Source organism: Peromyscus eremicus, chromosome 8a (genome assembly GCF_949786415.1).
Source record: "Peromyscus eremicus chromosome 8a, PerEre_H2_v1, whole genome shotgun sequence".
Classification (NCBI taxonomy): domain Eukaryota; kingdom Metazoa; phylum Chordata; class Mammalia; order Rodentia; family Cricetidae; genus Peromyscus; species Peromyscus eremicus.
Window position 1 is genome coordinate 59,683,989 of NC_081423.1, and position 20,972 is coordinate 59,704,960.

Genomic DNA, 20,972 nt, shown 5'->3' on the forward strand with positions numbered 1-20,972 from the left:
CTTGCCCACTTTAGGCAAAATGACATCTCCATGTAATGTGGTCTAAAGGGACATAAAGGCATGTGAGTGAGGGCAGAGACAAGGAAGAGGGGATTGGACCTGGACCTGGACCTGACCAACTAGGTCATTACAGAACTCACCCCATCTAGCCTTATCTCCGAATATGTCCGATGACCCTGACATTTTCTATAAAACCCATAAAGCCAGATTCCTCTTGTTCTGGCATGAGAAAACTGAGGGAGACTAAATCTCATCTGAATCTAGAAACCAGAGAACTGGTTGCCCCATCCATAAAGAGCCATAGGCCCACTTGAGGTACCACCTCAAAGGGCTCTTTCCAAATGCCTTGGAGGTAGCAGGAGCAGGACCTAGCATCTGTCATCAACTTCCATATGGGTACTGTGTAGTCAGCCCATTGCCCTGGTTTCTTTTTTCCTCCCCACTAACATGTAGGATCTAAAGAAGGTTTTGCCCAAGCTTCAAGACCAACAATAGACTCCTGTTACCAAGCATGGGTCCTCACAGCTCTAAGTGACTAAATCTTACCTTAAGAAATACAAGGTGGAACTAAGACTAAGTCATACAGCAAAACAATCTAGCCTGGCTTATTTAGCAGAGCGCTTGTATAGAACACATGAAACCCTGGTTAGATCTCCAGTGCTGCATAAAGCCTGTAATCCCAAGTGTTCGGGGAACGAGATCTTAGCTACACAGTGAGTTCAAGGCTAGTCTCAGCTACATGAGAGCTTGTCTTCCTTTTGACAGCTCTGGAGACAGACAGGCTTGCATGCTTCTCTCACAGATCCAGGCAACCCTGAGAGAAAAGTGCTAAGACCCCGTAAGAGCACAGTGGGCAGTATCCCCACATATCCCCTTAGCCCACCACAGCCTAAAACCTAAGGTAAGGGAATCAGGCTTGTCCCAGAACCATCTGAAGTGGAGCTGCAGGTTTTTCCCACAAGGCTTAAGCAACACAAACACAGCAGAGAAGTCTTCCAATCACAGGCCCTGGCAAGCACAGGACTCCCCTGGGGGGGTCTCCGAATTCACTACACGCTACTACAATTACCAAATACACATGCCAGGAAACTCATGAATGGGTCAGATAATGTGTTTCTGGGATTTCTGGTGGAGTCGGGAGTTAAAGAAGCCAAAAAAAAAATAAATAAATAAATAAGGGGGAAAATATTTGCTCCCTCTCAAACTTAACACCACCAAAAACTACCGAGGGCTTATGCATGAGCTACTAGCTAGGTACTCCCTAAAACTCTGTGGGTACAGCTGAGTAGAACATTTGCATAGCACTCTGTTCCTATCGGTTCCCTCACCATCTTCTCAGATGCAAGGCTCTCCCAGAACCTGATCGAATACGAGACTGTGATGAGCTGGACAGCCAGGCAGTTCAAGAGCGTACCTCATCCTCAAAGATGTTAACAGACATTAACTACTGACCCACGTGACACCCCTGAGAGACATTACTTTACAGAGGAGTGGGCACAAGGTAGGTACAGAATCATCCCAGGAAACATATCATACTTCGGAGAAGAGCCTAAGCATTCCATCCTGCCCCCATGACAAAGGCAAAATGGGTTTTCTCAACATCCTCCTCCTCATCTAATCCAACCCCAAGAAGTACCTCCTAGCTAATTCCCCACGAACGTTCCCACCATTCCTTCCTTTTTCCAAGCAACAGCAATGGTCACAACAAATAAAGTTTTATTCTGTCAGTCCTACCTCTGAGACTCCAACTGTCATGACAATTATGGACTGGTGCTGATGAGAAGGAATAAATTACTACTCAGCAGAGAACACCCATCTGCAGGTGTTCACTGGAACATCGGGAGCGGTCTGATGGAGCCTGGCTGAGCGACCTGCTCTGATTAAACTCGGGGCTGGTGGCTTGGTCCTAAGGCACACAGCAAATGTAGGACTAGCATGAGACACTGAGGTGGGCTTCAGATGGTCTGAGATGGGTTTGTATCCTCATAGCCCCTGGCATACAGGCTATGATTCTATAAGGGGCATGAAAATATAGCAAGAGACTAATTAGTCTTTGAATGCTACTGGAGTAGAAGACACTCATTCCATAAGGCGGGTTTCTTCTAACTACAGATGGTCACGTTCTGCCTTCTATGGAGTCCAAGAAAGCATGGGCTTCTGCTTGGCTCAGCAGGGTAGGTATGTTTGGGATCTGCACTGAATTGCTTGGGGTAAAGGAAGCTAAAATGGCAAAAGAGGAGGCCTGAAAATGCAGCCCTGTGCCTCCCTCCCTTCTAAATAAATCTAGAGCACATATGTAAAGATTTCCCATCTGAAGAGGAGCTAAAGGATGAGCCTGCCTAGTGCACATATGTGCCTCAGTCCAGATCTCCTTGGAGGGCTGTCTCTACTTGGGAGGGACAGGCAGAGTTTCAGAATATCCTTGTGTTTGTGTTCCTTCACAGAACTTAATTCAGTCCAGATTACCTCCATGGTACAGTAGAGAGGACAGGAAGTGTCTAGTGGAAAGGGTGACTGATGAAAAGACATGTAGGAATTATGAGAAAGAAAGTAAGCCCACAGAGAGACTCATACCAGCCACTGGGGAAGAATCAAGACAAAGCATTGAGGAAGGAGCTGGCAATATTATATCCATACAGAAAATGAGAAGTAAAGAGGCAGGAACCTGAAGTGGCTGCAGCCCTCAGTGGCCACTTCAGGCTCTCAGGGCCAAGAATCCTGCCCCAATCAGTCCCAGATCACACTGGGAACTGATCTAACGCTTTTCCTTGTGCCTAACGGATGTCCATGGCCCAGCCATTCAGGACTCCAGCTACAAGCAGAGGGGATTTGCTGCTACCACCTTTACTTACACCCTCCTTCTGCTGCCACCGTTACTTACACCCTCCTTCTGCTGCCACCAGAAAGAAGAGGCCAGGGACTCCAGTAACAAGAAGTCTGTGGGGGGAGCGGTTGGTGGCTAGTGTGACAGGAATAGAGGGCCACTGGCTTGAGAGGGAGCCTCGGTCAACGTGGCAAGGGCTCCGAAACCAGGCCCAGATACGGAACATGGTACCGGAGTTACCAAAGCCGCTTATCCTGCGGGATCATTTCAGGGAAACATCTGAAGACAGGACTAAACAGAGAGGTGTCCCCATCTGCATGACAGCCCAGGGCCCTGAGGAAGCTCAGACACATCTGGGAGGCACCCAAGTCCTCCTTATAGTCCCGGGTATGATCTGAATTCCCTTCTGTCCTTTATCAGCTGGGTGACTGTGAGTACACGACTGAAGTCTACTCAGCGCCCCACCCCCTTGCTAATCTGTGAGATTTCAGGGTAATGAGGTTTGGAAATAGGAGGTAGAAAGTACCTAGCCCAGTACTTGGCACACTCTGAACAACCCGGAAAGGGTATGAGTACTTTTACACGAACATCACTCACACTGAGCGTCTATCACTGCATCACTTCACATCTCTAAGGGGTCACATTGACTGCCGTTTGTGCCCCGTTTACAATTCCTGGATCTAGCATTTGGGGGACCTGCGAGTGTGGTAAGCAAAAAGCTTCCAGAGAGGCAGAGGAGCTTCCCAGGGAGCCACAGAACCACGCTGCCAGGCAAATGACAGCCTGGTTATTTATTTAACTTAGGTTCTTGTCAAAAAGAAAACTTGATGGCTAGCAGCCCAAATATGACTGCATAGAACCTTCCCAGGAAGCCTTCTGCTACAGACTCCCAAATAAGCCATTCCAGAAAGTGAGGTGGGGACACCATGCACGACGCCAAGTTAGTGCCCCTGCCCACCACCCCACCCTCCCTCCAGCTGCTCCAGGGCCTTACAATAGATTAGACAGTTCAGGTGCCAGGCTGTTGGAGTGAGGACTGGTTTATAGAGCACCCCCAAAGAGACCCTTGGCCTAATTCCCTACTCTGACATTCCTCTGGTCAAGAAATCTCAAGGCAATTTTGCCCCACAACTCCAGGCTGGGGCTAGGGGTGGGGATTTGGATGATCAAGTTATAGAACTAACTTTAGTAATAGAAAGAAAACCACAAATTGCTTTCCATAGGATTCAACGTTTTGGGAAATAAGGAAACCAGGAATGGGTTTTGCAGAGAGCCAGAAATACCCAAGAGCATAAGCAGCAGATGAATATGAGGCATTGTTATGACTGTTATTTGCAAGAGCTCAGCTAAACACAGGTCACTAATCCGTCCTTTGAGTCAGGAGCTGATCTGCATCAGGCCTCTGAACAGATGTGTGTCCCCATTTGCACAGACACACGTGTACACACACGCCACACAGCTGTGAGCCCTGACCTTCACCCAATGATGCTGGCCTCTACTGGAAAAGAGCAGATGGACCGGCTGGGTTTGGCCAGGATGGACACCCAGGGGAACCAGATTTGCCTCTTTGATGTTGAAAACCCAAAGCAGAATGAACCATTATAAGGAGAGCTCCTGGGAGGAGGGGTAGGAAACTGGGATAAGAGGCTGGGGAGAAGATATGAGAAATACAGGACCCAGAGGGAGCAGAGGGCATGGACCCAGAGGGAGCAGAAGGCAGAGGCTGGACCCAGAGGGAGCAGAAGGCAGAGGCTGGACCTAAAGGGATGTAGAGGGCAGAGCAATGCAGAGACACCAAGGCAAGATCTCCAGGCTCAAAACATCATCTCCTCTCACCGGGGAATGTGACTATTAGAAAAGAACTCAAGCCAGGTTAAGCCTTCAAAACGTCCTTGTTCCGTGGTATCTAATGTTCATAGTCACCACCTAGGTGTACCTGCCTCAGAGTTGGGGGTGTGCTAAGAGAGAGTGGGAGGGCTCCCAGCATTACCACAATAAAGAGCAAAATGCACTGTCTTCCTTGGAGGCCAGCAGGACCATCTCCCTACGCCAGAATGTCAATGAGTTGGGGGGAGGGGAACGGCATGGCATTGCCACCTAAGGTTAAGGGGTGGGGGAAATGGTTCCCGTTTGAGTAAGCCCCAGTGATCAACTACACATCCCCCAGGCTGTGCAAGAGCAATCACATGATCGCAGCTGATTTGGGAACGAGGGGGTGGAGTACCGGAGGTTTTTTTTTTTTTTTCTTCATTTGCTTTTCTGGGGGTGGTGGTGGTAGTGATGATAATGGGGGTGGCGATGAGGCTGGAAAGAGAGACTGCTGAGCCAGGGGGTTGGCTCTTTCATCCAAATGGCCCCCACGGAGATCCGTACCTACAGCCTCTCTTCCAACCTGATCCCATCATCTACCCGAATCACACATCGGCTTCAGAATGTCCCCGAGATAGTAAACTAGAGCACCAAAGACTTTTCCCAAGATGGCCTTTCTGCTTCAATGTGGGGAGAAGAGCTGCCAATCCAGAAGGCCGAGGTAGCGCCCTAAAAAGGGCGCTCCCCACTCACGCAGCGCTGGAGTGCTGGGTTACACAACAGGTGTGAGGGGACACAATTCCCCCGGCCCCGGTGCGTGCAAGCCCCCCGCCCCCCAAGTCTGCTTGAACGACCCCACACCGCTGCTCCTCCTCCTGGCCGGCTGCACACCTGGAGGACCATGCCCGCAAACCCTCGCCAGTGCCTGGCTGCACCTGGGACCCAGAGGGCGTCAGGGATCCTGGGAGGGCGCAGGGTCTCCCTCCCACCCCCGGCCAAAGCGCACACGTACTGCTGTAGAGGGTGTCGATCCAGGAGAGGCGCGGCAGGCCCCGGTGGCTGAGCGGCTCCATGCCCGCGGCTCCGCGCGATAGCGGCTCCTTGGTCAGATGGGAAACCCGACCCTCATCGCACAACAAAGGAGGGAGGGCGCCGGCGGGCGGGGTGCCGGGGCCGGGAGGGGCGGCCAGACTCGGAGGCCGAAGTTGCAGAGCTCAGGGTGGAGGAGGGCGCGCCAGGGAAACAGGTAGCAGGGAGGAGCAAGCCGGAGCTGCGGAGGTGAAGGCGGGGGAGCGCCCCCGGGAGTCCAGTGTGCCCGTTGCGGCCACCGCTAACCCGCTGCGGATCCGGGAGCCGCGGCCCCGCAGCCCGCGCGCCAACTAGCAACTTCCCGGGGGCTGCGCTGCGCCCGGGGCGGGGGGCGGAGGCGGCAGCCAATCAGCGTGAGGCTCAGCGCGCCCACCCCCAGCCGCAGAAGGCCGGTGGGGTGTGAGAGCAGCCCGCAGCCCCACCGACGGCCTCCAGCCCGCGCACAGCACTCCCGCGGGGTCTCCGGGAGGCGGCGCAGGGCCAGAGGCTCCCCTCCTCCTCCGGTTGGGCTCAGCAGAAATTCTGGCAACCCGCAGACTAGGGAGACCTATGAGCTCGCAGGGGTGACATCACCTGCCACCCCAGGATCTCTAAGCACGGTTTTGGGGCTGGTGCCGTTGCCAGGCCCCACCCCTAGACAAGCATAGATAGCAGCGTGGACTAGGTTAACGCCGTCCTGCACCCGCTGGAAGGCTGGGCCACCCAGGGATTGTTTCCTACCAAACCTCAAAGCGTCCATCTATTCACACCAAGGGTGGGTGGTTAAAGTAAGAGGGCCCCGCAGGGGTCAGAGTCAAACATTGCCATCGGAGGAAGGACCGTCTCTCACATGTGCCCCTTGAGGCATAGAGACAAACTGGGGTACAGAAGGCCCCGGGCTCTCCCAGTCCCTCCAGGAGCCCTTTACCTCTGGCCTCAGTGCAGGCCTGTCGTATGTGCATAATCACATAGGAGTTGAAGGAAGATAGGGGTCAGATGCCTCAGAGAAGAGAGTCTTCAACAAAATTCCTAACAGTGACCTCAACAGCACTGAAGGCTTGGGAGTTGAGGGGTGGGGGGTAACATAGGGGACTCTGGCAACTTTCCCATAGATTAGGTACACAGATCTCCTTGGGCCAAGTGACTTGGAGACAGAACTGGACTAAAAGGGACCCAGGCTAGGGTGGTCCAGGACAGCGGAGGCTGAAGCCTGTTTCCTGAATTCCCAGGGAAGGAGGCAATCAAACCCACTAAGGAAGACCTGGATTAGACCTTTCATATACCAGGATAGTGCATTTCTACTAAGGGAGCAGTTCATCCCATCCCATCCCATCTTCAGACAGCTTTAGGGCAAAACCTTCTTGGGCTCCAGGAACACAGAGGTCTACAAAGAGTTAAGCTACTCTATGACCTCTATGGAAAGCAGTGTTGTTAGCACCCACAGAACACAGAGGGGGGCTCCTCCTCATCCCAAACAAGTACAGGTATAGTTTTGAACGGTAGAAGCAGACCTTTATCCATAAGGCAACTTGTGCCCAGCCTTGTAAACTGCCCAGTTGTCTGGACACCGGCCTCCATAACTGCCCAAGAAGAGCACAGGATAGAGCCTGTGGACCTCTGGGGTGTTCAGGGGTAGATGCTCTTGTGTATAGGAGCCCCTACAACTGCCTGCAGCATACGGAGGCCCTCCTGTACCCATTCAGCTCTCATGACCCCAGGCCTAACCCAAGCTTCTGGTTCTGTGGCTTGCTGGCCCTCCCTGCTCAACTGTTACCCTCCCACTGTCCCTGACTGACATAGAAGATTGGGAGGGCCCAACCGACACCTGGAGCATGGCAAGGGAGGGGGTGGTGCATCTCTAGCAAGACTATCCAGAAATAGAGTTCCGGGATGGGAGAGGGAACAAGCAGGCTCTCTGAGGAAGCAGACAGACGAGCAGAGAAAGGACAAGGGCATTCCTTATTCTTGCACATCACTTTCTGAAGGCATAGAACCCAGGAGAAAGGCATAGAATACATGCCTGGGTATAGCCATCAGCTAGCTACAAACCCTTGAAGGCTGCAGCACCGACCCCTCCCCACAATATCAAGGCAGCTTAGGCCCTCTCACTACACTACAGGGATTTTCCTGCCGGCCACAGCCCTACATCTCCACATCCGGTGCTGACTGTGAGGAGGCTGTGGATATATGTTTCTATGTGAGTCACATACATTTGCATACATTTTACATTTTTATCTACAAAGGCTTGAGCAAGCTATTTTTGGTGTTTTTTTTTTTCTAACTAAAACGTTACAGTTACTTTTCCTAGTGTTATCATAGTTTGCTTTATTCTACATTCTGTCCAATCTTGCCCAGGATTGTCCCCTCCACAATATAGTGGAGGGTACAAAGACAATCTTGCAGACCATAGTGCTAATATCTGACACTGAATACTTGCTGTTTCTAGCTTAAATCTTCAGAGTTTTTCACAAGGATGAGCTTGCTATGGACGTCACTGTTACTTCAGGTTCCTTCCTTTCTTATCCCTTCTCCTTGCCATCTCTTTCTGCACGCTAGGAACTGAACTCAGGACCTCCCTCATGCTTTCCACTCCAAAGCTGTATCTCCAGCTCTCTTTTTACCTTTTGAGATAGTGCAGTGGTTTGAATGAATATGGCACCTGCAGGCTCATATATTTGAATATCTGGTCCTCGGTCCTTGGAACTGTTTGGGGAGGATTAGAGGGTGTGGCCTTGTTAGAGGAGGTGTGTCACTGGGGGCCAATTTTGAGGTTTCAAAAGCTGGGACTAGAGGCCTGTGCTACCAGATCCGGCTCTCACCTAATTTCTGAATTTTCCAGATGAGAAAACTGGGGCACAGCTCAGTGACCAAATTGCATAGTGTGGGCTGGATCCATAGCATGCCACCTCACTGTCAGCTGACTGGTAATCCAAGGCATTGAAAGTTCCTGGAAATCTTTCCTGGTTCATGCGTGCAGGACCATTTGTTACAAAGCCCTCACCGAAGCCCTTACTGTTCTGTTCCATAGCCATGGCCCCACCTGTTGTGTAAGTTTCCTCCAAGACTGAAACATTCCATCCTGCTAGGACGTTCCTCAAGTGGGAAGGTAAACAAAACAGCTTCAGGAAGTTCCAGAAACTGACCAGATTCACTAGACACTTCCCACCCCACCCCCACCAGAGTAAGTAATAAGCGCTGAGAATTCCCCTCAGAAGGAAGGAAGCTGAGCTGCAAAGACTCAGACCAGGCCAGCTGCCTAGACCAGGTTTAGACCAGAGTTATTTGGGAAGGACACTCCATCCTTCTGAGCGATACCTGAAGGCTGTGCAGTGTGCTTGGGGTTTCCTAGCTTTTGTGGGCGATCACCCCTTCTGGGGTGGGCCTTGGTGATGTACCTGTCTGTGAGTCATTTCTGCTCCTGTAAGTAACCCCAATAAAAGCCAGCAAATCGCCGGGCGGTAGTGGCGCACGCCTTTAATCCCAGTACTCGGGAGGCAGAGCCAGGCGGATCTCTGTGAGTTCGAGGCCAGCCTGGGCTACCAAGTGAGTTCCAGGAGAGGCGCAAAGCTACACAGAGAAACCCTGTCTCGAAAAACCAAAAAAAAAAAAAAAAAAGCCAGCAGATCACCAAGTTGGATTTGGTGGTATCCGCTGGAGGGCCCTGATAGGCCCGAGCATGGCAAACACAGCTCTGGCAGGCCTTGTCCTTCCCCATCCCCTCTGCCTTGCTAAAAACCCTTAGATTACACTCCTAAAGCTAGCCACCAAGGTCTGTTCCCTTATATGGCCACTTCCTCCTCCTGAGGCTGACTAGCAAGGTCCAGTTATCAAAGTATTGAAGTCCAGCCATCAAAAGCCCCCTTTCGACCACCCTAATTAGCATGCCCAATCAAAATTAAACATCTCATCCTAACCCAGGGTTTCCTCTTTTACCTTTATAAACCGCCATTTGCCTACAGGCCACATCTGTCTCCTCTCTACCCAGAGGCAGTCCTTTACTCCTCTGGGGGCAAATATCCCTTCCCCTTCTCCCTTGCCCTCTGTCTCCTGTCTCTGTCTCTTGTTCCCTGCCCTTTGTCCCTCTGGGGCAAATACATTTCCTTTGAGCTGAGAACTTGTTCTTGGGGTGTCTCGTGCAGATACTGGTGCTTCCTCTATACTTTGCTCTGTCGTGGGCTCCCTCTCAGGGGTGAGTAGATGTGTATTACGACTCTTCAGGGAACGTTTTGTCACACAACTCCACTGCTGAACTACTGTGTTGGGACAGGGTAGTTACTGGAAGACTCCCACCACACAGCCTGATTCTAACCTTGTTTACAGAGATAAGTGGATGGGCCTTGGACCACCTGGGTGACTTGAGATTGTAACAAATGCCTCCAGTTAGATCAAGGGGCACTGAGGGCAGGAAAAGGCTGGGGAAATCCTAACTCAGCCCATGCTCTGGGAACTAAGGAGTTAAAGAGGCATCCTCCTCTGTAGCTTGCCCAAGGCCTGCTATCCTGAAGTGCTCTTAACCCCAGCTATCAGCCCCAATCTGTCAGAGCAGCAGGGAGGTATCCTTATGGACAGACCTCCCCGATTCAGCTAAGTGCCTGGATGTACAGATGCATGGTTCACCCCAAGGCACTGAGTCAGCATTCAATACACTACTTCCCCCAAGCCCCTAGTAACCATTCCCTATCCAGTTGGAAGGGCCAACACTTTCCATATCCCAACCTGTGTACTCAGTTTATCCTGCCCTTCCCCCCCACCCGTCTCCATGGTTACCTACCTGCTCCTCCCTCATCATAGGATTTAAGGTTAGTTACACAGCCTTGAGTGTTGTACAGGTTCTGGGGGGCTGAAAGGACACAGACCCCATCATGAAGACCAGCAGCTTTCCCCTCTATTCCTAGGGAGTGTGCTACGTATTGCTTCTCTAACAACCAGCCCTCATGTCTACCAACCACTCTGCCAGGATGCAACCAGAGTGATGTCACCTAGATCAACTAGGTCTCTGCACTTTTCTCCCCTTCTCGCGTTAGCATCACAGGAAGGGCCCAGAAGTTTGATTTCCCAGTGGTAACTGCTGGGGGGGAAAAAGTGTCTCTGTTGCTGGGGCCACGCAGGAAGCGTGTGTGTGTGTGTGTGTGTGTGTGTGTGTGTGTGTGTAAACCTTCAAAAATGCTGTTACAGCAATGTGGCTTCACACACAAACAGGTTTTTGCCGAAAGCTCAGCCGACTGGCATTCAGAAATGCGTGTTTAGTCAGGTCTAGCGGTGCATGCTCACTTGTGATTCCAACCACTCTGAAGGCTGAGGCAGGAGTTCAAATCCTGTCTCAAAAAAAAAAAAAAAAAAAAAAAAAACAAGGCATATTGAGGGGCTAGAGAGATGGTAAGTCTTCCAAAGGACCCAAGTTGATTTCCAGCATCTTCATGCTGAATCACAACCATCTGTAACTTCAGTTCCAGGCGATCTGACACCTTCTTCTTGCCTCTGCAGGCACGAGGCATGTACACAATGCAAAACACTCATACACATAAGAGAAAAATAAAAGGATTTTTAAAATGCATATTGGTTCATAAAAGTTAAGGACAGCTAACACTGACTGATGCTTAACTGCCAGGTACTGTTCTGTGTGCTTTACAAGCTTCTTCTGGCCTAATCCTCGCAGTAAGCAAGCAAGATAGGGACTATTAGCTCCATTTCACAGACAAAGAAACAGAGGCACAGAAAGGCTAAGCCACTGGCCAGCCAGCAGGGGGCAACACTTGAAAATGAATCGTCTGGACCCAGAGACCAAGTGTGTAGTGAATGCTATACTGGACTATGGACGAACAAATGAAAAAACAAAAGAGCTAAGCCCAGGGAAGAAGAAATTGGAGCTGCATAAAAAGGTAAGACGATGTCATTCCAGAACTCCCAGGGGCCACCAATAAGCAAGCAAACAGAGAACTGCTTCCCAAAGAAAACCTTACCTACTACAGGTCAGATGGCCCTGCAGACAAGCTGGAAAGCAATCCAGACAGCCTATTAGGCTGGGTCCCTCACCCTCTGCTTATATGCCTGAGGCCAGATGCAAGCTTTTCCAACCTTAGTTTTTTTCACAGGTGCAGAAGGTGACAGACACCCAGGTAAGTCAGGTACATGACCTCCACGTCTCTTATTAGTCCTGAAAGACTGTAAACTCTGCTTCCCAAAAGATCCCGGGGTAGCTTGCTTTTCTGTTTCCCACAGATGAGGTTTTTGTTGTTTGGTGGGTATGTACATGTATGTGGTTGGTTTTTCTGTCTGTTTTTTTTTTTTTTTTTTTTTTTTGAGATAGTCTCACTATGTAGCCCTGGCTGGTCTCGAACTCGCCATGCAGACCAGGCTGGTCTCAAACTCACAGGGAAGTGCTGGGATCAAAGGCATATGTCACCATGCCTGGCAAGTAACCTGTTTTCACTCCCTGTTTCATTTCCCTTTCCTTGGTAGAAGCAAAGCAGCATTTACTGTTCTCAAAATTCACCTTCAGTCCTGAGGTCTGGGAAGAAGGAAATCTTAGAGCAGGTTTACTACCAAGCCTGAGAACCTGAGTTTGATCCTTGGGACTCACATGGCAGGCAGCAGACTCCCTACAAGTTGTCCTCTGATCTTTCCTGACCTCCACATAGGTACCGTGGCACTCATATGCATGTGAGCGAGCAACACACACACACACACACACACACACACACACACACACACACACACAATGAATGAATAAATGTAAATTTAAAGTAATTTAAGAAGCAAGTTCCTCAGGCCAGGCCTCCCATGAGTTGCCTCTCAGGGAGAGAGCTTGGCCTAAGACTCTGTCCTTTACTCTCTTCCTACCTGCCCCTTTACAGCCTCCTGGCTTTTCCAGAAGACAGTGAGATCTACAGACAACAGAAACTACCTCCCAAGCCCGCTTCCCACCCCATATCCAACTCATTTCTCTCCAGAAGTTTTATGTCAGATCCAGTCATGGGAAAGAGCTGTACCCTTGGTAAGATGTGGACTGATCCCCAGAGAACTACATTCATACTCTTGATGCTTTCCTCTATCACTCCCAGGGCAGTACCCAAGGACAGACAGCCACAGGGGACACTCCACACACGCATACATCCCAGGCCCTGTCCCTACCCCCTGGAACCAAAAAGAGTTAGCACCATGGCAGAGCAGCTGGCTTAGCTAAGGCTAAAGAAAGACACTTGGAGGAGGGCCCCTTCCCCAGCTCCAGCTAATGTGGCATTTTCAGCCCTCACCCCGCAGGGCGGGCGGGCGGCATGGGAAGGGTCCTACAGTGGAGTCTAGGGACTCTTCCCTCGTTTACTTACCTCGGAGTCCCCATCAGCATTTGGGAAGACACGAGCTGAGGAAGACACAAGGAGTCTCAAAATCCCCCAGACCCAGAGACCAAATCTAAAAGCTCCAGGGAAGCAGAGTCAAGTCCTGCAGAGGTCAGAGCTCACAAGCTGGCCCTCTGCCCTCCTGTGGTCATCACTGCCCCGAAGCTGGCCCTTCTTCCCACTCTTTCCTTCTCAGTTCTGCAGATGCATCCCAGCTCCAGCGCTGCTCTGCCAGGAGCTCTGACACCACTCTCCAGGCTGGTTCTGTCCCCTCAGACTCAGGAGGAAGGTTGCAGGGACTGAGAGTCACCAGGGAGATTGGATCAACATCCAGGAAGGCAAAGACAAAGAAGCTACTGGCCCTGGACAGTGGTGCTTGCCATGGTGGAGTCTCAGTCTGTAGATTTAAGGCTCCATCCCGAGGGTATGTGGCTGTGTCTCTTTAAGCATCGGCCTCTTTTAAGGCAAGTTCTTCTCTCTGCAGTCAACTCCTGTTACCACCAGTCCTGCGGCAGAGAACAAGGACTCCCAGGTGCCATCTGGTGGCCAAACACAGTAGCACCTCAGCCACACGAGGTGTTCTACATAGGCAGTCTCCAAGGGCTTGAACTCAAATCTCAGCTCCTCCACCAGACTCTATCTAGGGCTGCAGGTTACCACTGTGAGCAAAGAGCCTGAGAAAGTGTTGTAAGCAGAGTACACTCCCATAGGGTAAATCCTCCAGTAACATCTCTTTAAAGGATAATTTTTATTTTTACTCATGCGTATGCTTATGTATCTGTGTGGTGGTATGTGCACGTGTATGTGAGTGCCTGTTGAGTACAGATTCCCTTGGAGCTGGGAGTTAACAGGCAGTTGTAAGCCTTGTGACATGTGGGAATTGAACCCAGGTCCTCTGGAAGAGCAGTAAGTGCCCTTAACTGATAAGCCATCTCTCCAGCTCCTCCAGTAACATCTTAAATGAGGAGACTTCCTTACCTCCCTGCTTGCCAGCTACAGGGGCTTGAGACACAGCTGAACATCACCTTGTCCTGTCATCACGAGACAGAGGTTCTTAACGGGGAGAGGAGTAGCTGCCATTGCTGTACCAAAAAGTATTTTTAAATGTGAAGGAGCAGGGCCTTCAATAGGCAGAAGCCAGGAATGCCAAAGGAAGCCTGTCCTTCATGTCAACAGTATTGAGGACCCTCCACGGTTAGCAGAAAGAGAATGGCTCCTTGGCAAACTCCAGAACCCACTTTCTTTCCCCATAATGCTGCCTTTGGTGTCTTCCCTAACCAAACACAAATGGGTCAGAGGCCAACTTACAGTCAGTTCTGGATTCTTTCCTTCACCCCATGGGTTCTGGAGATCCAACTCAGGCTGTCAGGCTGGCCAGCAAGCTCTTCTACCCACTGAGTTTGCCATCTTGTTGGCCCAACATCATCTTTATAAACGTAAAGGGTGAGAGGAGGTTGATCTGGCCCAGGCCACTTCTACAAGGGCTGCCAGTGCTCAAGGTTGTCCCCTGCCTAGAAGCCAAGCACATAAATCTGCACCCAGTCACCCTCTCTGGGTCACCACTACCCTGGAAGGGAGAAGCAGACAGGCTGGCAGGTCCTTAGGGGTCCAAAGAGGATCACTGAGAAACAACAAGACCACCCATCTCAATCCCCTAAGGGACCACCCTGCTGTTCTTCATGTGGAAGGGGATGACTCAGCCCAGCCATGCTTTCTACTCAGGAACTGTCCCGGGTTATGCATCTCTCACATGATGTGCTTCTCGTTACAGAACGGCGTGACTCTGAATTTCCTCTCCGCACCCCGTTCTAGGCTTCTCAGCTCGATTGCACACACACATTATCTGATGCTGATAGGAAAGACCAACACACATGAGTCAGATCCTAGTGGAGGGAAAGTGAGAAAGCATGGGACCGGCAGCAAGAGTCGGTGAAAGTTGTAAAGGGTCTGTTGGTTTGAGCAGCCCCAGGCTCAGGAGGATGCCAGCATAGACTTGAAGCTCTTGATCAAAGTCTCCTGCATCCCAAAGTCACAGACAGGATGCTGTAGGACAACCTAACATACCACACCTAAGGCACACTCATGGCACTTTCTAGAGAAAGGTGCATTATTTTCTCTCTTCCTTTTTCTTTTTGTGATGTAAAGGACCAAACCCTGGGTCTTGTGCATGCTGAGCTGCTGTTCTTCCACTGAGCTACAACCCTAAGCCCCATTACTATTTTCATGGCCTACCAGGTCCTGTGGCCCTACCTGCATACCCCTTTGGATAACCTAGCACATCCACCCTGCTCCTTCCTGCTGTCGCCTGCCTTTGAACTTCTGTACGGGTTGATACAGCTGGTTAAAATGTTCTGCCCTCAGGGCTACAGAGGTGGCTCAGTGGTTAAGAGCACTTGTTGTTCTTGCAGAGAACCTGGGTTCAATTCCCAGCATCCACATAGTGGTTCACAAATATCTGATCCAGGGGATCCGATGCCCTCTTTTGATCTCTGTGGCACCAGGCACACAGTGGTACACCTACATACGTGCCGAGAAAACACCCATACACATAAAATAAATCTTTAAAAAAGTTAAAGAAAATGTCCTCTCCTTATCCTGGCATGATGGCACATGCCCGTTATTCCTGCACTTGAGAGGCTGACAGGAAGACACAGTAAGCACAAGGCCAGGCTGGCTGACATAATGAGACCCTGTCTCAAGAAAACAAATCAAAATACCGCTTCCTCCACTCTGCCTGAGCATCTCCTACTTACTTTATGGTGTTAATCTGAAATACCACTGCTTCAAAGGTGCTTTCCTTAACAACCAAGCCGGGGGAGACCTGCTTCTCTTTGTCTGATTCCTTGCTGCTCTTAAAAATCATTCAGGACCTGGAGAGATGGCTCAGTGGTTAAGAGTACTGGTTGCTCTTCCAGAGGACCTAGATTTGATTCTCAGCATCCACATGATGGCTAACCACCATCTGTAACTCCAGTTCCAAAGGATCAACATCCTCTTCAGGCCTCCAGGGGCTCCAGGCCCACATATGGTGTCCAGACATACCCACAGGCAAAACTCCCATATGCATAGAATAAAGGCTTAAAAAATTTTAAGATCATTCAGGGCCATCCATCTCTTGCTAGACAGTGAGCTCTGTTCTTGGCAACCCCAGTATGTTGTTCAAATAGTGGTTCAAGTGAATGGATGGTCCTTGGCTACGAAGAGCCTAGAATGAAATAATATTGATATTTAGCTAGCCAGGTTCCAACTGGAAATGAACTGGCCTGGATGGTTGACATGTGGCCACATCCTCTGAAATGACTCTGGGGGAACTAAAATCAGATTTGGGGCAGGACAATTGCTGCTCTAATTATTTTATAGCCGCTCACACGAAGCCCCAACTAAAAACTCCCCAGTGCACAGCCTCCCCTGCGAAGCAGCCAACATCCTTGGAAGTACTCTTTTCCACCCAATCAGGTTCCAACATGGAAATAGAATAGAAACCTAGAAAGGATTCAGCCCACTAAGGGAATTTCAGTCTCTGTAGCTCGAGTCTTTCTCCTAGACCTGTCCCAAATTTACAAGGCAATTTGATTTTGGAGTAGGGAAATGAACTGATGCTTTCATGGAGGAAGATCGCCTCTGGAGGCAGTCCGTTTGGCCTGAATCCTCTGCTCTCGGTAGGGTGGAAAGCCTGGGAATCTGTGGAAGAAGATTTGGGATGCTGGCAGTGATGCTGAACTGCTTTGCCTAAGGCACTACAGGCTGAACCAGGAAGCCTCCCAGAGTGACTTAATGCACTCACATCTCCAGAAGCCCTGTAAACATCAGACTGGAAACCTGCTTTTCAGTTCAGTGATGGGAGAAGTTGATGGAACCTGATTCTGGACTCCTGCCCACTCAAAAGAACCTAGTTTGAGGGGGTCTACAGGAAGTCTGGTTGAGAGTGTGGGGGGTGGGGGTGGGGGTGGGGCTCAGCTAAGGAGACCTTCTGTAATGCTATGTGCCTGGGTCCCCAGTGACTGCTGAGTGGGCCACAGAATCCCAGAGAATACAGGACTCATCTGGTCTATTGGGGCATGCAAGGTTTCATTTATTGGACCTTTACCCCAGAAAATCACATGACGCTATCAGGGTCCATACTCCAGATGGTTAGTATGTGCATGCACACACGTCCGTCTGTCTGTCTGTCTGTCTGTGTAAGCAGTAAGTAAGCAGTCTATTATGAGCTATATACCCAGCTCTTTTATTTCCCTTCTCTCCCTCCCCCAGGTGTCTAATCTGAGGTTCCTGCCAGTGTAAGGATGTTATGGTGTGTTTAACTCACTTCAGGTCCTATCTCTCCTCTCCTGTGCTATGGTTTGAACATAATCTGTGCCCCCCTGGACTTATGCAAAAGTCTAATTTGCAAAGTCACGTGTTAATATTAAGAGGGTAGAAACTTAGGGCTAAAGAGATGGCTAAGCTGTTAAGAGTGTGTATTGCTCTTGCAGAGGAGACCTAAGTTTGGTTCCTAGCACCCACACCTGAAAGTCAAAACCACCTATAACTCCAGCTCTCTCTCTCTCACACACAGAGACACACAGACAGACAGAGAAAGGCAGAGAGTGACAGAGACTCACATACATACTTAAGTAAATCCTTTTAAACAGAGGGTAGGAAATCTGCATACGGTCTTTAGAAGTGGGGACTTTGCTTTGTCTTGCTGTTTGGTTGCAATGTTGGGGATGGAACCCAGGGCCTCACATTCTAGACAATCGTTCTCCCCAAGAAGTCCAAAAGAGAGAACTCTGGGAAATGGCTGGGTCATTAAGGGAGAGTTTCAGGATCAAATCCCAGTGGCTTTATGCAGAGGGAGAGTGACAACACAGAGATGCATGTGTGCCCCTGCCATGACGTCATGACGTCAAGGCGACCCATCATCAGGACCTAGGCTGTGCTGTGTGGACTTCCAGAGCTGGGAGGTAAATAAAACTCTTTATCAAGTGGTCTGCCTCAGGAACTTTATAGTAACAAAAGGCCAGTACACCTAGAGAGAGGTATTAATGAGAAGAGTGGGGGAAAAAAAGAAAAAGAAAAAAGAGAAACATGCCTGGAAATCTCAAAGAGCCCAGGTTGATGCCTGGTAGATCCAGAGAGTAGCCTGGAGAGTGTGTTATGGTGTTGGGGAATATTATTTTAAGGTGTGTTACTTTTGTTTATGTTGCATTTGTTTAACTCTGTGAAGCTGTGTTACTGTGCCTGTCTAAAACACCTGATGGTCTGATAAAGAACCAAACGACCAATAGCAAGACAGGAGAAAGGATAGGCGGGGCTGGCGGGCAGAGAGAATCTATAGAGGGAGAAATCTGGGAGAAAGAAGGAAAAGTAAGTAGCCAGAGGAGGAGGAAGAGGAGGAGGACTCCAGGGCCAGCCACCCAGCAAGCCACAGAAAAAGAGTAAGATTTACAGAAGAGAATGAGAAAAGTCCAGAGGCAAAAGGTAGACAGGTTAGTTTAAAGTTAAGAAAAGCTGGTAAGAAACAAGCCAAGCTAAGTGAAGGGAAGGCTGGGCATTCATAAATAAGAATAAGCCTCTGTGTGTGATTTATTTGGGAGCTGGGTGGTGGGTCCCTGAAGAGACAAAGAGTAAAAACAAAGAAGAACATTATGGGGCAGGTGGTCACCATTTCCAACTGAGCTGATAACCAAATGCCTTCTGTCTTAGTCAGGGTTCCTGTTGCTGAAATGAAATACTATGACCATAAAGCAAGTTAGAACCCGAGATCACTAGCCCAGGGTTGGCACCACCCACCATGGGCTGGGCCCTCCCCTATTGATCACTACCCACCATGGGCTGGGCCCTCCCCTATTGATCACTAATTGAGAAAATGTCTTACAGACAGATCTTACGGAAACATTTTCTCAAGTAGGGTTCCTTCCTTTCAGATAACTTTAGCTTGTTTCAAATTGGTATAAACTAGCCAGTACACTTTCTAAAGAGGCCTGGAATTTGAACTGAGGCCTGGAATGACAACTAATGTTTCACTGGCAAAGTTAAAAGGGTGGAGAGGCAAGGCATTCTGGGAAAGAAGGAAAAGTGTGAACAATTATAGAGTCAAAAATGAAGGTGGAGAGCTAGACACCTGGAAGACTGAGGCAGGGATCACTTATGCCCGGAGTTAGAGACCAGTCTGGACAACACAGTGAAACGCTGTCTTAAAAAGAAAATGGGAAGAAGGCTGTGGATGTAGCTCACTTGGTAAAGTACAGGCTAAGCATGCAGAAAACCCTGGGTTTGAGCCCCAGCACCACATAAAACCAAATGTGGTGGTGTACACCTGTAATCCCAGCACCTGCGGAGAAAGGCAAGAAGATCAGAAGTTCAAGGTCATCCTCTGCAACACGGCAAGTTGGAGGCCAGCCTGAGATATACGAGACAAGGAGGAGGAAGAGGAGGAGGAGGAGGAGGAGGAGGAGGAGGAGGAGGAGGAGGAGAAAGAAAAGGCATGGGGGAACTAGAAGGGGTCCCTGAAGAAGGCTTGCTACTCACAGGTATTGCCTTAGCATGAGCTCAGAGATCTGTGGTGATTTGAATGAGAATGGCACTCCCCATAGGCTCAGGTTTGAATGCTTGGTCTCCAATTGTTGGAACTGTTTGAGAAGGATTGGAAGGTGTGGTTTTGTTGGAAGAAGTATATCACTGGAGGTGGGCTTTGAGGTTCCCAAATCCACAGCAATTAGAGAAGAGTTAGCGCTCTCTGCCTCTCGGTTATTGCCTCGAAATGCAAGCTTCCAGCTGTCACTCCAGTGCCGTGCCTGCCTGCTGTCCTAGTCCCTGCCACGAGGGTCAGGTACTGGCTCTCTGAAACTGTGAGTCCCTGATAAACTGTTTCTTCTATAAATTGCCTTGGTCATGGCGTTTTGTCACAGCAATAGAGAAGTAACTAAGACAATACCCAACAGAATCTGTAGCTCTTCTTAGACCTGACCTCTCCCCTTCAATGCACACCAGACCTTAGAAACAATTTCCCCTATTCAATTACTGAAAAGCCCTTTAGTTAACATGTCCCCAGTGTCACCAAGGTTTATGTTCTAGACACTGTGACTGTGTTAAACACATTGCTTTCACCTTTCTAGTATGTGATACCTCTTGTGGAAGACAGAATCATTTCCCCCACTTTGAAGAAGAGGCCCTGGGTCACAAGACCAGCAAAGGGTAGAGTGAAGTTCACACTGTGGTCTGGCTACTGGCCTTGAGGCTTCAGCAAGCATCCTCACCAGATGCCCTATTGATAATTGCTGGTGAGAAACTGCACTTCAGGCAGCACAGGTACAAGATGCCGATGTGAATTTATCAGCAGGGCTTTTTGTATGTTTTATTTCTCTTTGATTTTCTGACAGTTCCATACATACATACAATGTATGTAATCATATTCATTTTCCATTACCTTCTGTTATCCCATTTCCTTTTCCTCTGCACCCTTCTTCTTCCCATCTAGTCCCCAAGTGGCTACATCATTTAAGAAAATGACACACCCCCCTCCCTGCAGAAACCATTAACAATCAATAGCGCCTCAGGATGTGATGAGGCCTCATGGGCACCTCTTCTATCCATGATGGCATGTTGAAGGGCCCAATCTTGTGCATATATCTACTGCTGCTGTGTGTTCATGACTACAGTGGTACTCCTCCCAAGCTGGCTTCAAACTCTCAATCCTCCTGCCTCAGCTTCCTAAGTGCCAGGATTCCAGGATGTGCCTCCACGCCCAGTACCAGTAGAGCTCTTAAGCTGTTTGTCAAAGGAACTGGCAGGACCTGTTTTCTCCTTTAAATGAGGTCTAACCCACCCTGGGGTCTTCAGGCATGATACCTGTGCCTAGAGGGTCCCTGGTGGTCTGGGCACTTAATGACTTTGGAGTTAACTAGTCTCTAGGCGTCTCTCTCACATAGGCAGCCCTGAGCTGGCATAGACTC

General features: G+C 49.7%; 1 protein-coding gene across 1 annotated transcript in view; it reads right to left on the bottom strand.

The window, feature by feature from the left end:
* The window catches only part of Abr (ABR activator of RhoGEF and GTPase), a 146,904-nt gene extending 140,849 nt beyond the window's left edge, over positions 1 to 6,055 (bottom strand). The window contains exon 1 of the mRNA XM_059271234.1: positions 5,646 to 6,055. Within this exon, the coding sequence (XP_059127217.1) occupies positions 5,646 to 5,706 (61 nt within the window). The 5' untranslated portion in view covers positions 5,707 to 6,055. The remainder of the gene's footprint in view (positions 1 to 5,645) is intronic.
* Positions 6,056 to 20,972: the final 14,917 nt, after the last annotated feature.